The sequence below is a fragment of the Lepisma saccharinum genome, chromosome 10 (assembly GCF_977018435.1).
Source record: "Lepisma saccharinum chromosome 10, izLepSacc3.1, whole genome shotgun sequence".
Taxonomy (NCBI): Eukaryota; Metazoa; Arthropoda; class Insecta; order Zygentoma; family Lepismatidae; genus Lepisma; species Lepisma saccharinum.
In genome coordinates this window covers 5,755,534-5,778,697 of record NC_139238.1, presented here as the reverse complement: position 1 = coordinate 5,778,697, position 23,164 = coordinate 5,755,534, and the positions used below count along the sequence as shown (strand labels likewise).

Below are 23,164 nucleotides of genomic sequence, written 5' to 3'. Positions count from 1 at the left end.
ATTAATTGCAGATTATCTTAGTGCTGGGGATGCTTTAAGAGGATTTCTCTTAACTGAGGGAAAGCATCACTCCACTCCCCCCCCCCCCCCAACTTTAAACACTGCGTTTTCTGTCAAGTTTTGTTGTGTTCAAATTTCTTATTTTTTTCTGATCTTTTTAGTTTTTGGAGAGGCCAAAATTTGTTTCCTAGTTTTAATTCAGTCTTTCTTTCAGGTTTCCTTATGCATCTACGGTCAAATTCTTACGTTTGGCAACGCTGTCAATAACATTACATTACGAGCAACAAGTTTAGTTAAATTATAAGATGCATTCCCCCTAGCTTACCCGAGCCGTACGAGAAAGGTACTTACTTACCTGGGGGGGGGAGGCGCTCGAAGGCTTACACTTTTTATATCATTAAAATTCAATAAACCATTTTTTTTATTGAATCACTTCTTCCTTTGTAGATTATAACATGTGTAGTTATTTATTAGTTATACGAATTATAAAAAAATACTATCATTAATAAAAAATAACCAATTATTGCAAGTGTGTCACTCACATATTTTACCCTTCACTACAACTAAAAAAAATATTTTTTTAATGATGCTTTTTTGTTTGTAGAGATGTGCAACGTCCGTCTCGAGAAAGGTGCCTACTATTTTACACCTACACCTACCAGAGTACGTCTACTGCGGTGCAAGACAACTAGCTTGACAACGACCAATCAATAGCACCAGACGCTCTGCAAAGTTTTGCCCATCATGCTAACCTTTTCTCCAGCGGGCATGAGACACTATTTCAATCATGGTTCGGAAAAAAGTGCAATTGCCTAAAGTTAGAGAAAGTTTAATAACTGTAGCTGGATCCACTTATGCAACTGTAAACGTTGTAAGTTTAGCACACGCCCGTGTAGGATATTACACTCACTTGGCCAATATATTGCCACACAATGGTGGGAGAAAGGCTTCTCCAAACTGCCGTAAACTGGAGACAGGTACACTACTCCCTCTGGAGTCGTATCCTTAGCTCCAACAAACGTCAGGAAAGTACAGGCCTTTACTAGCGCCGACTTCTGTAGCTGCAGGCTTTTACAGGGAACTGTTGGCTTTCGGGGAACAAAGGGGCATCTATTAGGGTCACCCTCACGATAACCGTAGAACTTTATCTGCCCTGTAATTTTACCTTCTGGGAGGTTGCCTAAAAACCCAACGCCACACTACCCTGGCGAGGTGCCGCAGGTTGATAGGGTAGGAAACCTCTCGCAGCAAGCGGAGCGGATCCTCTCACTCTAAAGTGGATTTTTTTCTCTCGCCAATAAGCAGAGTGGGGTATCTCTCACTCGAAAGTGGAGTGGTTTCTTTTGCCAAAGGCAGAGTTCAACCTCTCTCGCTGGAAGGCGGAGTGCGGCTTCTCTCGCCCGCAGGCGGAGGACAACTTCTCTGTGCTTGGCCTCTTGCAAGAGCTGAGTGCTCCTTTCTTCCAGGTCAGTTTTGTAAGAGAGATCTTATCGTGAACCTAGCTGAAAGCCAACTGAAAAACATGGATAATAAACCTTTTGGATGGATAATAAACCTTTTCCTGCTCCCACAAAAATAGGCAATAATTAGGCTGGAGAGTTCAATGAACTAACCGATCTCTAACTACGCACTGGTAATGATCAGGCTGGAAAGTTCATATGAACTAACCGATCACTGATTCTTCGATTAATTAACCGATCAGAATATCTGCTGCGCGGCTGGTTATATATCCTCGGTTCAAGTAGCGCCTCTAGCGCTGTTCACGCGAACTACGTGGAACCGTGCTAGAGCAGGCAAGGCCAACTCTACGGCAGACGATTGAACTACGTGCTCAAGGCACAAACAATAAATATATATTACAGGGCTAGCATAAATGATTCATTCGTTTTGAAAAGGCTATATTTTCAAAAGTATTACACGTACACGCATGAAAGATATATGAAAAGAACCACAAACTCACCAAGTTTGTATTGTGTATTCCAGGTGGCAGCACGAGATCTATCTTGCCAAAGGTGAATATTTTCTGTGCAGTGTCACAAACAAAGATGTATTGGCCGTTTTTCTTCGCTGAGCAAACTGTGGCCGGTAAATGTTACCTGGATATGTTGCAGTTGTGGTTGTTCCCGCAACTCAGTGCTGACTTCAGGGATTTTTTCTTCCAACAAGACGGGGCACCTCCTCATTGGAACATCCCAGTTCGTGACTACCTAAACGATGAACTTACGCATCGCTGGATTGGGCGTATTTGTGAGGATGACCTAGCTTTGTTTCCCTGGCCTCCCAGATCTCCTGATTTAACGCCCTGCGACTTCTTCCTGTGGGGTTACGTTAAGGACCTTGTTTACGTACCCCCACTACCGCAATCCTTAGTCGAGCTCAAAGAACGCATCAGTGCTGCAGTGCAGACCATTGACAGGACTATGCTACAAAATGTATGAAATGAGCTCGAGTATCGTCTGGACGTGTGTCGTGTAACCAAAGGGGCACATATCGAACATTTGTAGAGGGTGTATAAACTTGGTGAGTTTGTGGTTCTTTTCATATATCTTTCATGTGTGTACGTGTAATACTTTTGAAAATATAGCCTTTTCAAAACGAATGAATCATTTATGCTAGCCCTGTATAATATTATAGGCTACTGCTTTTCCGGATTCTCTGGAGTAGCGACGCGCAGAGGGGAAAGCTTGTAGGCGGGGCCAGACTAGGTGGGGAAGGGTGCGGGATGAAAGCAACGAAGTGCTGCGCGTTGTAACGGCCGTAAAGCAAAACTCTTTCTGCTGCCAATTTCTTCTTTTATTCTTAACAATGGCCAGTGTATTGTTTTACACAAATAACAAATAATATTGCACGTTTATTTGTCTTTTGATGCTACGAAGAACAGAAAAAAATTAAAACAAATTTAAACATACATTTTCAAAAAACATGCAAATAACCAGAAACTATGAAACATCATGTATCCAAATGTGTTGTAAACAAGTCTGAAAAACATCTTTCAAACACTTTGTTTTAACATTTGTAAAAAAAAACAAAGCCATGTGTTTCAAACTTTTCAAACAAGTTGTTCTCGAACACATTCAACACTATGAGGCGCTCTCCTGAATGCAGAGTTCCCCTAGACTTGCGAGCTGACATGTTTACTACGGAACTACTGGACCGCGAATGAGCCCCCTCCCGTGGATGCCCCTCCCCTCCGCGCGTTCATTGGACGAGGCGCACACCCTTCAACATGCGCACAGAACGCGTTCGCGTTCTCTTACTCCAGAGAATCCGGGAAAGGAATATAAACGTCTGCTAAACGTTAATAAACAATTATAAAATAAATGATACATATTCCTTGCGACCACGCAGGGCCATATTAACATTACAACTCAGCATAATATGCTAACCCAGATCACCTCACCTCATTATCAATAGATCATTTACAATGAATGGTCAACACAAATAACGTTGACAGAATTAGCAATTAACTTGGAATAATAACAGTCAGAAAGTAAATAATTGTGATGGCCTCGCAGGATCATTACAGGTGCAATTGTTTATTAATTACAACAATTGCCATTATTACCAGCCCTTGTACACTGTCACTGACAATTACAATAATTGCCATTATTACCAGCCAATTGTACACTGTCACTGACATAAGTGTGTCAAATAACACGCATTCAAAAATGGCGTCTGATAGGCCCAACAAGTGCATTTTGCCTCCTATTTACATTACGTTTAGGTTTTTATGAACAAAAGCAATATTGAAAAATATTGCGAATACCCTAGTGAAAAATGTAATAAAAAATAAAAATTTTCAGTTGAAAATTTGAAAAAAGGAAGAATTGTGGGCCTCGCAGCCCGCTGCGTTTGATTCCAACAATTTTTAATCATCCTTAATCGACTTCATTGTTGATGTGTACTTTAATTCTTTACTGTGTTGGATATACCTTTAGTCTCGTGAAGGAAAATTCTACTGGGGTGTCCTGTGTTCCCTCAATCGCTGAGGATTGCATAACCCCTTGTTTTGTCTTAAGGACATACACGGTGTTGATGTGTGCCAGAATATTCTCAAACGTGAGCTCCAAATGGGGGCGAACCTGCAACATAAAGAAATATGGATTTTATTTCTATTTTGTAAAAAAGAAAATATGTGTAGACTTATTCTAACTTGGCTTGTTATTGCTTTGAAACTTTTATATAAGTGAATGACATATTTACATAGAAGATTATTGGATTTTAATTCGAAACTTGTGTACCTTCTTACTATATAGTAACCAATTCAGTTTGAAATAAGTATGCTTAATAGGATAGATAAAGTTTGTCATCCTACTTTCATATATAAATATATATATATTTAATGAGTGTCATCTTAATTCACGGTAAATTAGTGAAGTGTTTTTGAAAAGTACATTGAAAGGTATTAAATAGTAATATTACATGTTGTTTTCCGAACATTATTCTTCAGTTAAATATTAATAAGTTTGATATAGTTATATTTTTCACAGCAGTGACATCTGCTAACCGTAATTTAAATAGTATGATTGTTTAGACGAGCAGCTTGGGCGACGTCCTTATATTTGTCAGGATCAGTCGTTATGATGTCAAATATTTATTCGTATGTTCTGCACCCAAGTCTTAAGAGCGCCAAGCCTTACCTACTCACATATTATTTCTACTATTATATGCTTTCGGTAGTAGGTTACGTAAGTCAGCTTTGGAGCTGTCAACATATGTGTGTTTGTGTGTACATTATACAGGGTGTTTCATAAAGGACTTTTCAACTTTGTAATTATATATAAATTTATTCACACGCCTCACAGAGCTGGTTTTGGAGTCATTTTGTAGCAAAATACATCAAGTTTTGACTCGCATAGTAGCTTAGTTCCGAATCACAGCACCGCTAGTGCTAGCGACAGTTGTACCAAAATGGCTGCCTTTACTGGCTTCCAGCGAGTGTTTGCAGAGTTTACAAATTGACTTTCAGCAAGAGGGCGCACCGCCACACTAGCTTAACAACGTCCTGGAGTTCCTCAGTAACCGCTTTCCAAATCAGTGGATAGGTCGAGGTGGGCCAATTGCATGGCCACCTCGTTCACCAGACCTGCCACCTCTTGATTTTTACTTCTGGGGATTTATCTAGGATAAAGTTTTCAGACCACCTGTACCTGCTACACTCGCTGATCTCGGAGCAAGAATCTATGCTGCTGTTGAGGAAGTTACGCCTGACATACTGCAACGGATTTGGCAAGAAATCGACTTCAGATGGGATGTCTGTCAAATTAGCAATGGAAGTCACATTGAACCTTACTAACTTATAGGGTAAAAACTTGATGTACTTTGATACAAAATGATACCAAAACCAGCTCTGTAAGTCGTGTGAATAAATTTATATATAATTACAAAGTTGAAAAGTCCTTTATGAAACACCCTGTATATATATATATATATATATATATATATATACACACACACACACACACGCACATACATACACACACATACTACACGTATATCCAAGTTTCTGGAACCATCCCTAGATGCTCCTATTATATAAAAAAGTACTCGTAATATTGGAATGAGAAACTGGTGAATTGACAACACTTCATAATAACCGTGAAATCAAGTTCAGACCTTAATCTAACCCTCTCATAGTAACTTGAAGACCATAACAGATTTCCATCTGATTTTTTTTTAAAGTCTCGTTCATTGATATTTTTAATTCTTGAATATACAGGCCAATTCCATGTACAGATGTTTAGAAATTAATATAATACACCTTTACAAGTATTTTCTTTCAAAGTGCACAAATTATAAAGAGAAAGCATTGCAGTGTTGTAATTAAAAGTTTGCTGATTATTGCAATGCTGTACTGTGGTTTTGCAAAGAAGAGAATTAGACTTAATGAAGACAATATGTATAATTTTAGTGGCATATAATCTAAGTTGGAAACACTGATAACAAAAATGTAACGTAAATGCTTTTATATTTGTGTCTGAATTTGGAACCCGAGTAACGAAGACTGTTACTGAACAATAACATGAATTTATGCTTAACCGTCAAAATGTAAGAATATTAGTCAAAAAATGAGTTACCTAAGCTTTAAAAGTGGGCTTACCATGTCGAGAATATCCGTAATTTTGCAGCATGTTTCGTTGACCTTTGGCATGACTCTTGCCACTGTGGTCCCTGTTTGGATGATGTTGAGGTCTCTGTCGAACATGATATGGAAGGGAAAGACCCTGCAGAAGGTGGCTGGGCTCACTTTGGGCTCTGAAAATCAGTTTGAAATCATTTGTTGTCTACCTATAACTGCAATAAGCAAGATTACTGCTTCATTTGCAATCTTTAGAGGCAAAACATTACTCCCTGAAAACTTACACTTCGTTTACACCCTGTGTCGGGAATCTGTGGAGCAACGTCGCGCATAACGATAGAGAAGGGGAGAAAGCTAGTGGGCGAAGCAAAGGAGTTCGCCCTGATGCTAACGGTGCAGCCGCGTTTTCGCCACTCACTTCCCCTTTCACAACTCATTGGTCGAATCACTATTTGCGCACAGACTTGTTTTCGTTCGTTTGCTCCACAGATTCCCGGAAAAAGTGTGTATGAACAAAACTTCTCATTAGGTGGCGCTGTTTATATTATATACTGTCTTGATAGGATTGTCTTGCGATATAAACGGGCTCAAGAACAACCCTTGCAGACAAATATTAAACATACATGTGTAATATAAATATGGCAAAGCTCTGTGCGGATTGCTGGTATTTAATAATTTACCTCGGACAGAAACTGTCGCTACCCATAAAGAGTAATAACGAAAAAGAATGAAATATTTGAGTAACTTTGAAACGAGAATGACGATGATGAAACCTGTACTTTCCGAAGCATAACTTGTTAAATTTGAACTTTTTATGTGAGGGAAACATTTCATATTAAACATATTAATTTTAATAAGATCAAAGCATAGTAAAGTCTCAAAATGTTATACAATAATAGTTTATAAAATAATTGAAAATATTAAGTACAAAGAACTCAAAATCGCAGGCATTTAGCCATCACACTGTTCCGCCGTCACCTATTATCGCGTGGAGATCTTAGACCAGTATTGGGGTGACGGGTGATCAGCCCGACGAACCCCCAGCCGTTATTGTAGGTCTTCTTGACCGGGTTACGCTCACTCACTCGGAGCTTCCCAATTTCCTCACGATGGTGGGTTGCCACCGGCCCTATACGTAGGCCGAATAAATTCCGACCAGAGCCGGATTCGAACCTACGCCGTCCCGCAGCGAACGATCTCAAGACGAGTGAACGCCTTAACCCACTCGACTACGGAGGAGGACACACGAAAAAGTTGGTTAGCGAGAAAGTTTTCGGTTTGTCGCGATACACGTGCAGACCAAGCAAGAAAAGTGTTGACAATTGTTTGAAGTTATTTTTAGAAGGCATTGTTACTACACAGCACCGTTATTTATTCCGCAATCGTAGTTTGTTTATGCGGGCTGTCTCGCGTATCAATTCATTGCACGCCAACGAGGTTACAATTCAGTTGCAGGCATTTGCCCCGGTTCGTAGGAAGTGCAGTGTGCTTTATTTTCCGGAAAAAAATATATCTTAATGTTTGTTTTGTGTTTATTTAATTCTGTTTATGTTAAAGATACAACATTCAACGAAAGAAGTAATAATAGTTGCGTGTATTACACATATGATGCAAATGTAAAATGGTAAATAGTTACGTCGAAATATAAAGATTTACATGCAAATCTTGAAGTAACTATCGCTTTTTTTAATGCATCAAATACATAGATTTTGAAGATTTACTATACGATATTAAGGAAGTAAATTTGTCACAATCATTAGCGATTAACAGCGACTCGATGCTCCTCCGTTTGTTTATCTGGCAACGCCGCGCTCCATTTAACCCATACTGACATTTAAGGTTGAGACGCTCCATAGACAGACAGGTATACCGTTTCAGTAGCCATGCTGATCCAGTCTTTAGGGGTTTAAAACTCAGGTGGTGTGTTTTGCCATTCATATACGTATGTGCAATATTGATAATAATAACGTCTCAATGAGTTATCTGTTTATATACAACATTTATTTACACTTCTACCCTTTGCCGTATATACATCTTTTCATAACACATCCAATATCAACTGCTCCCGGTGGCCTTTTGTCCCATAACACAGAGAATTGCATTTATCAAGACTTCATTCTACGAGCGCACCATTTACCATAGCGCTAACCCGTCCCCGCAGTTTATCACGCAGAGGTCCCTACGCATAGCTAAGGCGCTTACGCTCTGTGTGTATCGCAGCATCCAAAAAACTGTCAATCCGTTGAGGGACGGCCACTTTCTGCCATCTGTGAGCCTGAAAATCTGAGAGCATAAGAGAGACCGTAAAAAGTCGGAACCGGTATTTATACCTCCGACAAACGACCCGCCCGCCAACCACCGGGGCAAGTCCTATTGTTACCTTTCCAACGGAGAAGCCGTTGAGAGAACCCAACCGTTGGCTTGAACCTAGGTCAAAAGATATACACTTTTACATACATACTTTCCAATTTCCAGCTGTGTGCGTAAACACCACACAGCAGTAATTAGTACCTCTCACCATTGATGTCCGTCTACGCGTAAACAACGATAGTCTACATTCTACACGTAGACTATGTTATACACGTAGATTACATAATCTACGTAAACAACCTTTTCGAAAGATGATAACTTAGCAAAGAGCGCCGTGGAATTAAAAGAAAATTATACTACGTATCAGTTGCTGATGTGTAAGGAGAACTTTTCATACTCTTTCCTCCAAATTCGAACAATTTCTCACCTACGAAGAAACCTAATATAGGAAATATTCTAGTGCTTTATGGGGAAAAGACCACTCTTGCCTCACGACTGCCATCTGTTGTTATTTTTTGCATACTATTTATCTTCTTCCATAGTTGATGATAGAAGAGAAGAGAAATTTTGTTGTTAGGAACCAATATAGTTGAAAATGTCACTTTCATTTCATGAAACCCTTGAAAATTAATTTTAATGCACTTTAGATTGTCTACGTAGTCTATGTAAAGTACAACCCAATGTAATCTACGCGTAGATTACGTGTAGACAACGCATGTAGACGTAAACTTACAGTCTACGGCACATCACTGCCTCTTACACCTTACAATCAAGCTTACCATGAATAGCGAGTTGCTCCAAAAACGAGGACGAAAGATCAGTGAGCTACACATCTACCCAGCATATCACCACGTAACAAACATACCTTTCGGTATGTGGGATCGAACTGGGTTGATGTAGCTCACTGATCATTCGTCCTAGTTTATGGAGCAACTCGCTATTCATGGTAAGCTTGATTGTAAGGTGCGAGAGGTACTAATTACACACATATGAAATCATATTGAGATAAGTACCTACCCAGAGACAGTGTTTCCAACTCGTCGAGTTCTGCAGCTGATTCTTTGATCCCACCAGCCTTCTCAGTGATGATGAACTGGACGTGGTCGCATTCCTCCTTGGTCCTGAGAATATCCACCTCAACAACCGTGTTGTGGAGTTTGATAGCAACCGCCTGTGTAAAAAAAATCGTTTAGTTATACCTATCGCAATGTGTATTATGTGCAATAATATTTCGTAAGCAGTATGCACATTAAACGTTTTTGATTCGCGTGTATTACGAACATTTCCGGCGTTGGGTACACAGGAATAATATAACATCTGCAAAATTAATTTTCACCATAAATATATCCCAAGTTTGCCCTTCCGTCCTTGTCCCTGGAATCTGTGGAGCAAGACCGCGCATAACGGATAAGAAGAGACGAAAGCGAGTTGGTGGAGCAAAGCAGTGAGAACTTCTGCAAACAGTTGGTAGCTGCGCGTTCATTGGTAGAGCCCTCTCGAGCCACTACTTGCGCAGAGGACTTGTTTTCGTTCGCTTCCTCCAGAGATTCCCGAGACAGAATACCTATTTCAAAATTAGTGTTTAAAAGAAACCACGTCATCAAAACATGTGCCCTTAGCAAAACGAACACCTACAAACATGAACATAATCAGGATTTCTTCCAGGGAGGAGCCAGCAAGATATTTTTTTTAACATAGGACGTACGAGGCATATTTTCCCATTCCCACATAATTATGTTGTTCCCTTCAGAAAACTTTATTTCAGTTTGAAGTTATCTTGTTCCTGCAACGCCCTTACAACATCATAAATTACTCTGTCTGGAATGGATTTATACTGTATGTGTAAAATATATACATCGACATTCATTTTCCTGGGGCAGTGGTCCCCCTTGACCCTACCTTTCCGGGCACCCATGGCTACATACAGTGTCGGGAATCTCTTCGGGAATTTTACTTCATATATTCTACTCGTATATACCTCAGTAATATCAATCTGAATTGAATGTAGTTGGCAATACTTAATATATTGGACTAACAATTTGTAACGAGATTGTATATTTTAAAATATTATTTTATCGGGTGTAAGGAAGAAATCTCTCAAAAAGCACCCACGAGTCATGCTTACTTTGGACTATTTTTGCAGGCTTAGAAGGCTCTAGCGTCTGGACACAGGGATATGGTGCGGGAAACATCCAGCTTAGTCACTAAAATTAATTATTATGAGCTGTAAATCTGGCCCTTCTAACCTAATCACACATGCTTTATTAGACTTAAGCGGAATTATAAGCTAGGAGTTGTTGTTAGGAAAGCCAGGTTTAGAGCTCTTAGAAATTAATTTTAGTGGCTGTTAGTTAACAAAACGTAGCAGAAATACAAATTAAAATAACAAAATGAAACATTATTCATATATTATAGTTAAAATATTTTACTTTATAAGGAAAATATTTCAGTAACACTTTCATATAGGGGTGACGGATTTCTTACTTTTTACAGGAGAAAGTACTTACGCAAATCATTTTCTGTAGCGTTGTGGAACTTCGTGAATGTAGTTTTGATCCATTTTAATGCGAATGCATGTTGTTTTCTGCAAAAATCTCTGTCCGACACGCTGTTGCTGCTGCCGCCATTTGCTCTCTGCACGAGAGCACAATGTTCAGTTTGTTAGATGACGTAAACCCCGTAGTCAGTGTTTCAAACTCACCGTGTTTTCAATAGAACATGACGTGTCGAGTATTTTTATTTTTTATTTTTTTTCTTTAAAACTATGCTTGCCTAACCTAACCTAAACTTACGGAAACTGGTTTGTGGGGCTAACGTGAATGGTTTTTGGGGCTAACGTGAATGGTTTGTGGGGCTAACGTCAATGATTTGTGAGGCTAACGTCAATGGTTTGCGAGGTATTAGCATAATTTCAAATCCGGGCACGAAAGTAGGTATTTTCCGGCAAACAAGGTTGCAACACTGCATAAATCGACAAAACACACTTACAACGCGCGATGAGCCAGTACGCTATCGCCATAATGTGTGTTACAGAATATAAATAACGAGTAACAGTAAGTACTCGTAAATGTAAGAAATATACATTATTGTCGTTAGAAATTCATTATTTCACCAAAAGAAATGTTCCGCATTTCAGAATAGTACGTTAGCAATGTAAAGAAGTGCGAAATAAATGATTTATAGGTGTCACCCCTATAGTAAAGTAGTACCAATATTTCTAGCAATGAAACATACCTTTACTATACCTATGACTATATACTCAAGTCCAGGTCTGTCTGAATAGTAGTGAAGGATGAGGGAGCCATCTTCTGGCCGTTCCGTGCAACGAAAGGAAGGCGCTCTCATGCCGGGGTACAGAGTCCCTAGGTGGTCGTGTAAGGCATCTAAATTCTGTAACAGAAAATGTATGACATTAAGATATTCCTTCAAGGGTATGGAAGTGTGTGTCGTCGAGAGAATTAGGGTTTATTTCAACAATACTCACCTCAGAGATTTTTTCTTATAAAATGTTCGTCATTGTGTCTGTTCCCTTTGTGTGTGTTCGCAATATTTCAAAGACTGTGGTGCATTTTAGGAGGGTATCAGGTTTCAACCCTCTTCCCCTCTCTTTAAATGTAACTTAAAACAAGGGTAAAGTTTCTCCGTGCACATCGCCATCACTGTTAGTCACCATTCATTCACACCGTCCCACATAGCAAGAAGAACGCATAAGGAACATGTAAGCCTCCCCGATTGCGCAGCGCTAACGCCGTCGCCTTGTAATGAAGAGGGCCCAGATTCGTACCTGGTGTAGGCACATAGTAGCTAAGATACCACTTTAAACTGTAGTTCCAGTCCCAATTACGCTATCCTGGCATAAAGTGAGCTTTAATTATGTATTACCTATTGAGACTTCGTTTGTAGCATCGAGTCCTCGACAAACTGCTATTTTACACAGACTGTATGCAACTGCGCTGCACAAATTCACTGTTACTTTGACAATAGATTTGCAAAACCAATAAATACAATAGTAGTTTACATAAATTATAGATTCTATTTTTTATTACAAAAATCATCAGTAAGGAAAGCGATATAGTTATATGTAAAGTTATAGTATATGTACGTAAGATATTAAAGACTATTTGAAATGAAGAGTGAGTCCAGATATTCTGTTGATTTTATACTATTAGTGTATTATGCTGTTTTTTACTGTTTTCCGAACAGAATAAATTAATATCATTAGGAACTCTCCTGCCATTTAGCGTTGGGAAAACAATTTCGACCATAAATAAAACTTTTTTAGTGCATAGCTATGTAAAAATAAGAAAGCAGGAAATAAATGTGGCATTTAAAGTCTTATTTAGTAATCCACAGACCTGTAGGAAATCTCTTGGTGTTGCTCCGAGCACTTGAAGTATCTTGTCAAATCCCGAGTCTTGGCAGAAATCGAAGAACATCTTCCCAAACAGTTCCAGAATAGCATTCGCTGGAATTTCTGGAAAGGGAAACAAAGATATAAAGCTCTGGAATCTCTTTAGTTAATATTTGAACAAAGAGATGGCGTTAGTGTAACGAAAGGTCGTTGTTTCAGGTTGTATTTTTATTTTAGGACTCTTAACTTCAAGATTGTTAAAGAACTATTCTGAAGTTTAAATGTAAGCAATTTCAACTTTACTTTTTACGAAGAAATCTTAAAGAGTTTCTTGAACTTAGAGATTTTTTTACTCTCTCCTAATGGAATAGTGGGGTTGCGTTTTTAGTACCAGTTAGATATAGTGAAAACACATTTAACTCGTTTATTTCCGAATTATTTACATTTGTACTTACCTTATATGCATAGCGGAACATTTTTCAACTTGAGATTGTTTTTTCACTGAAAATTACGCTTTTAATTTTTCACATTACAAGTATTTATTGGTCGTTGCTAATGGCGGGCAAATCTTGACTCACGTTGTCTATCGTCAGCTGATATGCAGTGTCGTCAGCTGATATGCAGTGTTTCCAAACTTATGAACCGAAAAATGCCGCACAAACTATTCACAAAAGGTTTTTAAGCGAAAATTGATCCACAAACCATTCACGGAAGGTTAGGTTAGGTTCAGTTAGGTTAGGCAAACAGAAAATTAAATTGAGAAATAAAAACTGCTCACACGTCATCTGGTAAAACTACCGCGTGGTTGCTACACTGACAGGGGGTTACATATTCGAACGCACGGAACATTTGATTCACGTAGTCGACGGTAATGGTGGCACGAGCTATCGTGCAACGGAGATACATTAATGTCGAAAATGACATTATTTACCGGCCGAATAAGTTGCATGAATGATAGAAACAGTATTCCCAGCTTCCTAAAGTCCACAGGAACTCAATTCCGTAAGTACTTTCCCGTCATTTCTCCTGTAAATTTGAAGAAGTGTGTTTTCAATATATCTAACTGTTACCGCCATTTTTTTAGCAGTTACTTCTATAGTTTTTAGGCAGTAGGAGGTCTTTGGACCTTAGTCGACATCCATAGTCACGTCACTGCTATTGTGATGCTACAGCTCTTGTTCAATTTCATTTGAAGGGTCAGGGGGTAAAACCAGGTAAGTCAAGTTTCTGTCTTAAGCGAGTGGCGTCATTGCTGCAGGATGCTATACTGGATTTTACAACGTGCTTTTCTTCGTTTCATTGATTTGAAACTTCCATTCATCAAAGCATGTGTTTTTTGTAGATTTTCATTTACATGTTCAGCAACATTTCGCAAATAAAAATTAACTATTCTGGAGTTTGACGAGCTTGGACTTACTGATTTTTGTCCTACGACCTTTCATTTAATCATCATTCAACCTTATCGTCAGGATTGCTTAAATTTGTAGATAGGTGACGTAAAATTAAAAATAAAAATGCATTTGTTAAATTTCCTCGTGATGCTTAAACTGATATCTGCCATTTTTATCTAATGGACGAAGCTAAAAGATGAATTTTATCTTTGTAGGTATGGAAAATCTGGGACTTTCTCTACGACACCGGAGGATATGACAGGATAACGGTAAGTACCAGATTCTGAAGGAAGTCGTCCTGGCAAAAGATCTCTTGAAATATCGACCAGGTGAGTTCTGTAAGGTTTACAAGCTTTCGAGAGCTAACGTGATCTTCAGGGTAGAAGTGAGTTCTGAAAGGTTTCCGAACTTTCGAGAGCTAACGTAATCTTCAGGGTAGAATTGTGTTCTGGAAAGGTTTCCGAACTTTAGAGAGTTAACGTTACTCTCATCTTCAGGGTAGAATTGTATTCTGAATGGTTTCCGAGCTTTCGAGAGCTAACGTAATCTTCAGGGTAGAATTGTGTTCTGGAAAGGTTTCCGAACTTTAGAGAATTAACGTTACTCTCATCTTCAGGGTAGAATTGTATTCTGAATGGTTTCCGAGCTTTCGAGAGCTAACGTAATCTTCAGGGTAGAATTGTGTTCTGGAAAGGTTTCAGAACTTTCGAGAGCTAACGTGATCTTCAGGGTAGAAGTGAGTTGGGGAAAGTTTTGCAAGCTTTTGAGAGCTAACGTCACTCTTATTTTCAGGGTGGAAGTGAGTTTGGGATAGGTTTCCGATCTTTCTAGAGCTAACGTCACTCTCATCCTCAGGGCAGAATTCTGATCCATATCCGAGAGAATCTTTTCATCAATAACCATTGAGTTCCAATTAGTGATATAATACGCACTGTATATGTATGTGTATACTAACCCAGGACCTTTTCAGCTGCGGATACTAAGTTATACGTGATTTCATCTTCATATATCTGTCGCACCAGGAATTGTCCTTCCATAGAAACATCCGCATTTTTTCTGCAAAGGAGACGATATATTTGAGGAAAGAAGATACATACAAATATTTACATACATTCATATACAGAGCATAGCCAGAAACTTTTGCATGAGGTTAATCATTTTGAAACACATAATGAATTATGTAATCTCATTTCAAGAAAGAACACTAGACTAGTCGAGAGGTCGTATTTTGATGGCACGTGGTACACAGAAAGGAATTTTAAGTGGTAACAGGTCACTTCGGCCACAAGCACATTTTATACGCAACTTTTTTACGCACAGAACTCAAATTAGGTCCGTTGGCACAAAAAATTATTTGTTTCGTGGACCTACTAACACATCTTTCCTTGTAATGCATATTTGGATGCATTGAAGTAAGCTTGCATGGCAAGAAGTTATACAGACATGTGTCATAAGGTGCTTTTTTTTAAGCTTCTGTTCGTTTGGTGCACTAAAATGCATCAGTTGAGCAGACCGACAGATCATTTCAAAGAAACCAAAATTATACATGTAACTATGGCAATTGGTGCACGAAAAGTGCACGAAAACGTATTTTCAATATTAACATAAATCCAACTTTGCAACATGTTAAAAAGCTATTACAAATATTTCGTGAATCTGATCGTTTTGCTACACATTTCCCGTCTATTCCGAAAGTCCACAATTCACTGTTTTGTTTCCTCATCGTCGCGATTATCCCAGAGGGACAAAAATGAGAGAAATGGTCAACAAATAAAACATTGTAGTGCATCTTTTAACCAATTTACTGCATCCAAATCTCCAGCGAGAGGAATATTTAAGGGACAGATAAAATTTCTCGAAGAGACCGGCCCCATAACTCCCCAGTAAATACGCCACTGTTTCCCACTGATTGAGTGAAATGTTGGAGCTAGTATCGGAACTTGGGACGATTGGGGCTAAATATTTCATTTGAACCTTCCCGATATTCCATTAGGGTTCGGGGACCTGTCCTGGTCGGATGAATATTGCATCGCGGAAGGGAGCTCCTCCGACAGAGGTTTCAAATTTTCAGGCCTTAATACATTTCTCTCGAGATCAAGTTCTTGCTACATGATTTTTCTCTCTCGCGTGGGCCGCGGGAAAGGTTTCGGCGTTGCTTGGGCAAATGAGGAGGAGGTGAGCAATATACATGAATAATCCATTAGCAGGAACATAAAAATTTCGAGTTTATTGTTACATCTGGTTACTTTCACATGGTTTTAAATGTGCTTTTGTCATAAAAGTGCAGTTGTTATTAGTTTTTTACTCCCTTCTGTGTACGGAGTTTCTCTCGTTTATCCAAAAGAGACAGAGAAGAGAACTTTAGAGAGGGGTCCCTGGTTCGAATTATGGCCTGGGTGTTCTTTCCGAGTGTCTCTTCATCAATTTTATCACTCATGGTGGGGGTACATGGCACGGTAGTTCGGGTCCCACTTTAAACTGTAGGCCCAGTCCCGATTAGGCTTTCTGTGCATAAAGTGGACTTAAAACAACAAATAAAACAAAATCGCCACTTATCCTTATTGTCGCGATTAGACTAAAATGGAAGAAAAGCCACGCTAAAGTAATTAATACAGTAAAACCTCGTTAATCCGAACTAATGGGGGGATAAGTTGACCGGTTTAACGAAAGTCCGGATTAATTGAAATAACCTAAAAGAACAGTAGAAAGTGGATTAAAACTCAGTTTGTAGCAACAAAACACGTTTATTATGGTGTATTAAAATGGCATAGGCCTAAATACACTACACAAAGTCTGCGGGAAACAGAATTTCATCAGTGGTTGACTGCCTTTTCTTTGGGAAATTCCCTTGTTGACTTCTAGCCACATTTAAAAACTTGCATTCTGCTTTTTTTTTTGCCTTTTGCCTGTAAGGATTAAGCGAAGTCCGGCTTATCGGGGGTCCGGATTAACGAGATTTTACTGTAATAATAACAAATAAAATTGGAATGGTAAAGCTCTTACACAACAAATACGTGAAATATATTTATATTTCTGCCCTAAGAGAGGCAGGCGGATGTAAGTCCAATTTTGCTCAAAATAAGTGCTAATTTTTGGTCATTGAGGTAGCGCAAGTAACAGGTAAATAGGATGTATGTTAAATCTAACTTAACTAAATCTAGTGTAACATAGCAAACCTAACCTCATGCTTTTTCCCTTCTGTAAAATCATTTTTCTTACTTGTAACCTTTTCCCCGTCCATTATAGATATTTGTAGTCGCTTTCTTAACTCTGGACTATCTCAACGAGAAATGAATGAATGTACCTCATTGATAACAACGTTAACGTTACTTCATTGGTTCGATACATGGCACATTGTGATTCGGATTCCATTTCTGTAGGTCTAGTCCAGATTATCCTATCTATCGGTGACGAATTCAGGGGGAAATTATAAAAATTTCGCCGAAAATTTCAATAACCTGGCAGCAGTGTTGCCACAATCTGAGGGCATAATTTCCCTTTTCAAGGGGCAACATTTTCCTTTTTGCTCTCACTTTTTCCCTCACTAAAAACCTTTAAAGATAATAGTAATAAATAGTACATAATCTGTAACTATTAATGTTACATCACATCTTCTAAACACTATGAGGTTAGTACTCATTATGCAATATAAATATAACTGTCTGCATGCTAAAGCTATGTGCGTAAATAAACGAGACGTTACGGGACGAAAATGCCGGTATCTGCGCCATGTCTCGCGCTATCTCGGCCCAGGACCAAAACGAACGCACTCTAGGAACACCCTACTTTACGAAGTTTCAGTTCTTCTCGAGGGAAAGATAAAATATACATAGAAGGGATACATTTCATGATTTAAATGTTGCTAATTTCTCATTCCTAATTAGTAGTACTTTCTCAACGGTAGATACTTTAATAAATTCGTCGGCACGGTCTGAACTCCATTACGTCATCCCTTTGAAGTAGTCTCGCGCTTCTAGCAACATTTTGAACAGACCTGGTACATTTAGTGAAACGAGAGACGAGGGTTAAAAATTTTAACTTACTTGATTTTTTCCCACGTTTCTTCGCCAAATGTTTTGAGCACCAACAACTCCAAGGCGTAATTCACAAAACCGTACTACATGGAAGAAAGAGAAACAATAGTAAATACAACACTGAATATCGAGGAAAATTCTTTACATTGTTATGTACAACAATGTGAAAGTATAAATGATATATTAATCTGTGGACCAGTGACCAAATTCAAGAATTCGATATAATTTATGGATACTAATTTTCCTTTATGCCAGTTATATGGGTGTGTAAGGACACAAAAGAAACATGATTGCCATTTCAGAGTGGTAGCTAATAGATATGGCGGCCAATCCAAGATGGCGGAAGTTGACTTTCGAAAAAACGACTGTATCTCTGAAACCAATGGTCCGATTTCAATGTTCTTTTTTTCAAATGAAAGCTTAAAATGTCTTCTTTATTTAAGGTTGTCTTCGTTTTTCGATAGGAGCAACCGTTAAGTAGTTAATCACGGATTAGTCCAATACAATTTCGTATTTTTTACTAATAATTCCATGTTTATCATTAATTTACTAATAATCTAGACATCTGAGAAGAATTGTTTTGAAAAATAGAAAATATTTTACTAATCACACACACCATGCATACACACGGCACTATACTAATTCATATCGAATTTACTTAAACTGCAATAATCAACTCTGAATGAACAGAATGAAGGATTGCATACCTCAGTGCGTCGACGAATGAAATGTTTTGAACGAATGACTTTGAATGTGTATACTGCCATTATCACAAAATGAAAAAATGGGATTTTCATCTTCATTTTCATAGTAATGCTATCGCAATGAACAATTGATGAAAGTTGATTTCGTAGAAGACGGAATATCTTAATCATAGTTTGATCAGAAAATCAAAGATTTAGGTGAAATGTCTCCCAAATTTGTTTTTGTTTCGTAAAATATATATCTCATTCTATTCCACTAATAAAGTGATTGCTGTGAAATTGCATTAGCATTTATTCCTTGGGTGTGTAAATGCGGCATTCTTCGTATTTACACTGACATTTATTAGATAACATTAAAATTTTAAACAACCATTGTGTAAATTTGTAGATATTTAAGTTCATGTCGTGTAAATTTTTACTAAATAAACGATGCCCTCTCGTGTTGAATTTTTATTTGTATGCAGGCAGTAGCAACGCCATAAGGGATATATCGGGTGATCCGTTTGAGATGTCAGAAAAGTAAACCGTTGTGTACAATAGGTTAATGTACGTATCTCTGAGCAGATTGTTGTAATATATGCAGAAAGGATGTAAGTTTTGAGTGAGAGCAGGTTTACAGACTTAAGCCGCGTGGCGCTAGCGTTCATGGCAGATAAAGATGGCGGTCACGCTACAACAGCGCACAATGTATCGTATGGGATGTGAAATTTTCGAGTGTTATATGCACACTAGTACAGCCACATGGCTGAAGTCTGTAAGTCTGCACTCAGTCAAAACTTACATCCTTTCTGCATATATTACAACAAACTGCTCAGAGATACGTACATTAACCTATTGTACACAACGGTTGACTTTTCTGACATCTCAAACGGATCACCCGGTAAATTTAACATTGAGGAAGAGTCAAATATGCTGGAAAGGCGGGTGGGGGGGGGGGGAGGATACTTGAATAAAGTGGTCTTGTCCTTAGCTATTCACTAAAGATGACGTCAGTGTCCTGTAGTCTAGAGATAAAATCGTGCTTGCTTGTAAATCGGATCATTTCACCTTAGAAAGAAAATTCCCAAAATTATATAGTGCTGAGCAGCTCTCGTAAGGGAAATTACGTAACACCAAACCTAACTTTCTCTGCCGTCCATTGCACTGAAATGGAACACCACAAGATACATTGTGACTGGCCCAGAAATATTCAGTTGTGTAATTTGTTTCATACTGTTTGCGTATTGTATCAGAGGCATGGTGTATACCAACTTTTTGTTTCTTAAGTTCACTGTTTATATTTGAAGAATTTTACATGTTGAAATAATTATGATTCTATAAACATACGCATTACACGAATGCAGTAACGAGATCAGATCAACAGTTATTACCTACGTGTATTTCGAACCGCTGATATGAACCCATGATCCTTAATTTTAAGGTCACCTCGCCAGATTCCATACCGTGGTGTAGCAGCCTAGAGCGTGGTATATAATTGTACACAAAATATTCATTGCCTACTGCAGCTAAACTTTATGATATAAAATTAGTAGATAATCCAATGTGCGGTACATGTAATGTACCAGATAACTTAGTGCATAAGCTAAGTGAATGTCAATTAATCAAAAAATCCTGGATATATATTAAAAAAAAAACACGTGAGTATAATTTGTCGTACATCAGAACATTACAGTAGATATTCTTTGATACCCTTCCTTTACATATTACCCAAGAACAAAACGTCACAGTATACAATGGCTCTTAGGGCAATATACTCTTTTTGTATCCATATATAGGCAACAAAATTTTCACACCCAATTTATCAGTTATCTGCACCAGGAATATCAAATGAATCCTCGATGTAAAAGAGGTATGTTATATGCAAATTTCCTAAATGTAATATACATCTCATAATGTCCTGAAATGTATACCATGCACAATAATATGTAATAAATACATTAAAAAAGCGCGTTAAATGGTCGACTTTTAATTTCGTCCTCGAAGTTCCGAGGTTCGAGATCCATTCTGGACATAGATTTATTTGTGTTTCTCCATAAGTTTTATCTAATCAGTCATCCTCATCGTTGCGATTAGCCAAAATCGTCAGAAAAATTACGCAAAAAGAACAAAAATACAACATCCATGGTGTAGTGGGTTTGAATCTTCTGTAAGACACTTTTTTTTTGCTATGTGTCGGTTTTGCAATCAATTTCACCAATGTAGTATTTAATTATCATCGTAGCTATTAACATAGAGGCGCAAAAATGACGTACACAAAGCTAACTAGCTCTCTAGCCTTCTTAAACCCGAAGGTTCATGGCTGCAGCAACACAAGACTTCAATCTGTCCCTATCCTGGGCAAGATCAATCCAATCATTTCCATCCTAACCGATTTCCTTTCCGGCTATCTCAACGTTATCTCTACATCTTCGTCTTGGCCTTCCTACAGGTCTCTTATCATCAGGTTTCATAACAAGAATCCTGTAAAACTCTTCTTTCCTCTCCCATTCGTGCCACATGACCTGCCCACCTAAGTCTTCTTGATTTAATTATTCTAATAATATCGTATAAGCAGAGGTTTCTTTTCTTGCAAGAACACTGACGGAAATTATTGTGGTTTGTATTGTGTTCCCTTCATGTATATTGGCAAGCGAAGTTGGAATTATCAAAACACAAACTTCGCTGTTTACACGTTCTGCATTTAAAAATAATGATTGTGCTGATACAACGGTAATGTTTTTGTAATCAATTCTTCGTTTCGCGGGTTGCACAGCCTCCAGACCGTGACTCAACAGTTTTTATTTTGTAATTCCCAACAGGATAAGGTTTTACCGAAATATACCCAAGACATACTTGTTATGTAATGCGGAACACCTTACGTGCAGTAGATGATAAGCCGCAAATATATGAACGGCAACATTTCTGAGGATATTCAAGTATGCCGAGAGGAATATTTACTTACGTGTTTGCTGTGCAGAAAAATATAATGGATCTGTTTCTGAATGTACTCAGGATATTTTATGTACAGACGAAAGCAAAAGTAAGTCGCACATACAAAGCAAATCCTCGAGTTATTTAAGCGTTTCAGGATACAATTACGGCAAGAAATGCATGTCCGTTTCAGCGAACTTGTCTCCAAGTTCACGCTACACCAGATTCCGTTCTTAATTGCAGCATGCCTTGTAATCAAGGGGTCCCGGGTTCGAGGTACAGGTACGGTGGTTCTGATCTCACTTTAAACTGTCTGTGTAGTCCCGATTAGCCTTTTTGTACATTACGGACCTCGTAGCAAATTAAGTAGAGCTTTAACGCTTGCATCTTCTAATGAGCGTATCTACAGGTTTGTATGCATTAAACATGCCAGTTTAACGTGAATATCATAAAGTGGACTTAAAAAAATCTATAAATCGATCAACGACACACACTTTTTCTCTTTATTGTACAATCGAGACTACATTTCTAACCCAACACAAGCTTCCAAATACTTTTATTTGTGAGTTCTATCGAGCAAAAACACGAAAGTTGATTAATATTTCGCAATTGCAAACTATTTTTCATCCACTAGCCGAGTCATTAATTTTAAAGTTTCTTTCTAAAGCCACAAAACAAAGTTAATAAGAGAAAAGTACTTACCATAGCGAATTCTCTCTACTTATCTTGCGCACGAGCTGTTAAAAACCTCAGCGAAATACCCGCCTGAAAATATATCAACGGGAGACTTATTTCCCGTCGGCTGTCATCGGTTTCTCGTTAGCACACTGCATATCGCCGTTCCTCTTTCCACATGAAACAACTTGGAAGCGAGAGTCCGAGGAACACAGCTTTCGTCCGGAGCAGCAGCTCTCCAGCTCTGACATCGATTCACATCACTTGCGAAAACTCTGCTCTTCCCCATTTGCGCTCAGTTCCAACTCTCGCCAAGAGATGGCAGTAATGTGTGCGCAACTATCTTTTACAGGTTCTCGGTTAGTTTAAGCTTCGAGTATGTATAACAACTCTTTTCTTTATTACTAAATATTATGTTCAAACTACACGCTACATCTTTGCGCTACTATTACTAGAGAAAGGAATGGAAATTGCACAAAAATAACTTTTAACGGATATAATTATGTTATTTATTGTTATACAAAGCTCAATGTTTTCCGAAATGGCAAAAAATCAAATAGAAAAATCAATATGTTAATAACAGAGAAACTATTAAAATTTGTTTTGACTTTTCATAATTGAAGCTGCAATGTCCATGTTGAGTATATGTGAGCGCGGATAGGCATTCTATTGTTTTTAGTTCCATCACAGCCCGCCAGATGGTAGGAATT

General features: G+C 38.3%; 1 protein-coding gene across 1 annotated transcript in view; it reads right to left on the bottom strand.

Annotated features, from left to right (window-relative positions):
* Gycbeta100B (guanylate cyclase soluble subunit beta-1-like) overlaps window positions 1–22,571 on the bottom strand; it is a 34,995-nt gene extending 12,424 nt beyond the window's left edge. The window contains exons 1-8 of the mRNA XM_083130289.1: window positions 22,482–22,571; window positions 18,175–18,248; window positions 15,087–15,187; window positions 12,745–12,863; window positions 11,624–11,779; window positions 9,407–9,560; window positions 6,101–6,255; window positions 3,933–4,082 (exon numbers count right to left, since the gene is read on the bottom strand). Coding sequence (XP_082986415.1) covers window positions 3,933–4,082; window positions 6,101–6,255; window positions 9,407–9,560; window positions 11,624–11,779; window positions 12,745–12,863; window positions 15,087–15,187; window positions 18,175–18,248; window positions 22,482–22,484 — 912 coding nt within the window. The 5' untranslated portion in view covers window positions 22,485–22,571. The remainder of the gene's footprint in view (window positions 1–3,932; window positions 4,083–6,100; window positions 6,256–9,406; window positions 9,561–11,623; window positions 11,780–12,744; window positions 12,864–15,086; window positions 15,188–18,174; window positions 18,249–22,481) is intronic.
* Between the last annotated feature and the right edge of the window lie 593 nt (window positions 22,572–23,164).